At 31.7% G+C, this 4319-nt stretch overlaps 1 protein-coding gene across 1 annotated transcript; it reads right to left on the bottom strand.

Moving 5' to 3' along the window:
- Nucleotides 1-700: 700 nt before the first annotated feature.
- LOC131052262 (uncharacterized) lies at nt 701-2288 on the bottom strand. The gene is made up of 5 exons (XM_059219219.1): nt 2021-2288; nt 1686-1853; nt 1410-1572; nt 1057-1241; nt 701-969 (listed from the first exon to the last, which is right to left on the bottom strand). The coding sequence occupies exons 1-4, from the start codon at nt 2096-2098 to the stop codon at nt 1222-1224; spliced, it is 429 nt and encodes a 142-aa protein (XP_059075202.1). The 5' UTR covers nt 2099-2288; the 3' UTR covers nt 701-969; nt 1057-1221.
- Between the last annotated feature and the right edge of the window lie 2031 nt (nt 2289-4319).

The raw sequence follows: 4319 nt of genomic DNA, 5'->3' as shown, positions 1-4319 counted from the left end.
CCGAATAATTTTTTGCTGCTCCAACCAATCATGTTTCATACAAGAAATTTCATCAAATGCAGTCTCTTTTTTTGCAATGTGTAGATTATTGAAAGTAATCAATTTTTAACCATAATGCATTACTAAAAGAATTTTATGTATCCCAATTGGCTCAAATTATTTGAGTGATATGGCTCCTTCACGTGACGAGAATTATCTTATTCGCTAGTTTTCTCGTCACTGCAAGATTGCAGAAGGGAGCAGGTTTCAGCTGTGTTTGGGGTTGGGGGATGTCAGACAAGCTTTGCATGCTCCCCATGCGAGTGCGAGAGAACAAACACAAGACCAACTGAACAGTTGGCAATAAGGGTTTTTTATTTGATTACTCTTCCTTCATGTTTTGACGCAATCGTCAGTTCTGAAATATTTCTGCTGTTGTTTTGAATGTCAAAACTGCTTCTAACTGGTTGTGAGCCATTTTTTGTCTGATATTTTATGTATTTTGTTAAAAAGTCTTCTAACCTGATCAATATGTCTCCTTTTTTTGTCTAATATTTTATGTATTTTGTTAAAAAATCTTCTAACCTGATCAATATGTCTGCTGTTATATTGCTTGTATCCGCTTGTAAATTCGGTTGGGAAGATGAGTGCATATATGCAACTTCAAAGGGAAGAGCAACCAAAAATAAACTGGAGGCACTATTTATGTATTATAAAAACAAAACAAAATTGTTCTGCCAAAGCGAATGTCATGTATTCACAAACAAAAACAAATCAAAACTAATCAAAATTGTTCTTCCAGACTTGGCAGGAACTTCGCTGCCTTGCAGCTCTTGTTCATAATGGTATAAAGATCAATTAAAGCTTCCAATTAGTTAAGTGGTTAAAATATCTCCAACTAGTCAATTACATTATCAAGACAGAAAAATTCGAGTCTTATCAGGGCTTGCCATCTTCCTTGGGAGATGTCTCATTGTTTAATGGAATGCTCTGAAAATGCAGTTTCCTGAATTAGAATTTGTATGAATATTTTCAAGAGTCTCAATAAGCTCAATATGGTTCTGATCTAAATAGTACCTGATCCTCCTGGTTGTCACTCAAGGTTTTCACTGAAGTTTCTGAAACAGTTGTATCTTCTGTCAACCGATCTCGCCCTGCATAGAAATTTCTTGCATGTTCATCATTATATTTAGACTGCACTTCTTCGAACACATCTGTTATTTCCCTGTTTGGATGTTGTAACTACCTCTTCTTCCTTCTCCCTGTCAGGCATTCATGTCAGCATGATATCCATTCATCTACAACAACATATGAATAAAACCGAAGATCTACTAGGCAAAGTAACAGATGAAATAAAAAAATTGCTAATACCCATGAAAAAAGTTAACCTAGATTCAACGAAATCATCTGTTCAAGGGGAAAGAACCAACCATTTCTATCGTTTTCCTGAGTTGTATCATTACTGCTGCATTTCTCCTTCAATCCACACTCTTTTGAATTGTTTTGAACATCATGATATAGGCTAGGCTTCTCTGGTTCACTTTCAGCAAACCCAAACAGTTCTTGACCATTGGAAAATCCAGACTCAACTTCCTATGCACCCACAACTAATCTCTTTTAGCACTATCTTATGTTCAGATCCAAAATCAAAGAAGAAGAAAATATAGTGGAACCATAGGGCACATAATGATGCTCAAAAAGCAAACCTCATTTAAATCGAGTCTAAATACAGAGGCTATTTCTCCTCTATCTGCTCGCCATCTTTTACAGGGATATGTATAAAGACGTGAGACAAAGGCTTCCTCCATGGAATTGAGATGCAAGCTGTGTTTTTCATTGGTCCATGATGATTCTGATGTGGGAGCCTCCAACAACTGTAAATACATACCTGCTGTTAATATAAATTAACCTGAACACTAATACAACCATATAAAACTCACAGGAAAACCTAGTGTTGTAGCAAAAACTGGTTCACCTCTGTAAAAAGAAATAGACAAGATGTGGAAACCTATACAATAAAAACACTAGTCTTCTATTTTACCAGGTTGGCGTGTTGTGAGTGGATCCCTGGTTGCTCATTCTTCTGTTTCATGCTTTGGGCATTCCCTACGCATATCATGGATCTCAGCAAGTTATAACAGCTTGAATGCTCAAATTAAAACTTTTCCCACTATCAATCCAACCATTTATAAACAGTTGTACGGCATCGAATCCATTTTTGCCTCTTTTCAGCGGTATCGAATAATATACACTGTATATATGCCAGAAAAACTGCGCAGGTGGAATGATATACACTGTATATATGCCAGAAAACTACGTCATAGAATCCATTTGTGCCTCTTCAGCTGAGTCTTAGATATTTAATGTACAAAAGTCCCTAAAGCTCAATAATATCTAATTCACTCGGTGTTATTTTAAGCCAATGAAAATGCAAAAGTAAAACAAAGAAAACTGCACAGGTGGAATAATGTACAAAAGTCCCTAAAGCCCCTAAAGCTCAATAATATCTGATCTGATTCACTCGGTGGAAACAGGATCCTATTTTCAGCCAATGAAAATGCAAAAGTAAAACAAAGAAAACTGAAGTGCACTGTTTTGGGACATAAAAACTGCACAGGTTGAAAACTGAAGTGCGTCAAAATATCTACGGAAATATCTCCCCCTGGTCTATCCAGCATCCACGCACTCAGGGATATGCACCTTAATATCTTAACTTATCTCTATTCATTTATTTATTTTAGTCCCACTTATGTTAGATTAGATGGTATTTCTATTGGTTGAGTACAATTGATAATGATGATTATATGATAACGGCATCTATCAAATTCTCGTATAATATCAATTAAAATATTATATTAATAAATATTATGATAAATATAATAATATAATTATTTATATATTATATTTTTAAGTGTGTAATCATTTTAATTAATTTTTTTGAGTAAATTAATTAAATAAATACAATTATTGAAGTAATAATTATTTTAGATAATAAAGTTGATGTAAATTGTTATTGTAGACACATAAATCTGTCTACTTAATTAAATGAATATTTAATATTTATTTGATTATTTAAACAATCAATCAACAATTAATTAAATTAATATTTAATTAATTCATATTGAACCTATTTTCCTATTAATTAAATAAAGTATTCAATCTAATGAATAAAGCATATTTGTTTAATTAACCCCTCTCCACATTTAAAATAAATAAATATTTATTTAAATCTCTAAAGTCCTCCCACTTGCATTTTTTTACAAATGCAAGTTGCACAATTTTAGTTGAAATAAATGAATTTTATTTTAATTAAAATCCTACATCTCCCACTTGCCTCCTAAACCCCTTTTAGATTTTTCTAATCACTTCCAATTTAGCCTAATTCATCTCCTAATTATTGTCACATTCCTAAGCAAAGAGAAGTCACTTCTCAAAGCCTCCAAAGTCTTTGAAATGTATTAAAGGCCTTATGTCCTCAACAAGTTAACCCTCAAAGTCTTCCAAACCATTTATGGCTCTTCCATAACCATTAATGGTTAACTCAACTTACCCACATGGTTATAGATTTTCCCTCTAACTCAACCCTCATTTAACTCATGGGTCTCTTCAAGAATTCATTGCTTTGACCATGGTTATCTCCATTAACTCTTGCACAAGAGTTTATCCATTGGATAAAAGCATTACCTTTGGATAAAAACTTAATGGGTAAAAGCACAAAACTGTGTCACATTTCAGGGTAACTTATCATTTAAGTAATTCTAACTAAAAATTAATTTCAGCGAATTATATGATCTATTTAGATTCATTATAGTTAAGTTATATGTGGACCACAACTTTTCCAATTGGAAGTGTGTACTAAATGTATACTTTATACCACTTTGGGTCTACTTGCCAAAAAACAAAAAAAAACTCAATGTTTAAACAACTCCTACTCTTATAAATACTTTTTTTTTGAAATGTAAAAATACCCTTTTATAGATCTATAAGTGAATTTTCAAAAATATATGTCTTTTAATATTTTAATTACTTTTTTATATTTTATATTTTATTTTATTGAAAGTAGGTCATCAACACTAAAATATAAGGTTGATTATCTTGTCAAAGAAAAACACTTAAATTTATTTAAAAATTTTGAAAAAAAATATGATGCAATAGAGAAAGAAATCTATGTCAAAATGATATAATTCTTTTCTAATTTGGATAAATAATTAAGAAAAAAACCGGTGCGAATTGGAAAGAGTTATATTTGAGCACACACAACTTTTCAAATTTATTGAAAAATATATATCTATAAAAAATAGTAAACAATATATCCATGCAATAAAGTTTCAATTTATCAA

The sequence above is a fragment of the Cryptomeria japonica genome, chromosome 1 (assembly GCF_030272615.1).
Source record: "Cryptomeria japonica chromosome 1, Sugi_1.0, whole genome shotgun sequence".
NCBI lineage: Eukaryota > Viridiplantae > Streptophyta > Pinopsida > Cupressales > Cupressaceae > Cryptomeria > Cryptomeria japonica.
Note: the sequence above shows the minus strand (reverse complement) of the source record. Positions and strands in the feature narration are given on the sequence as shown.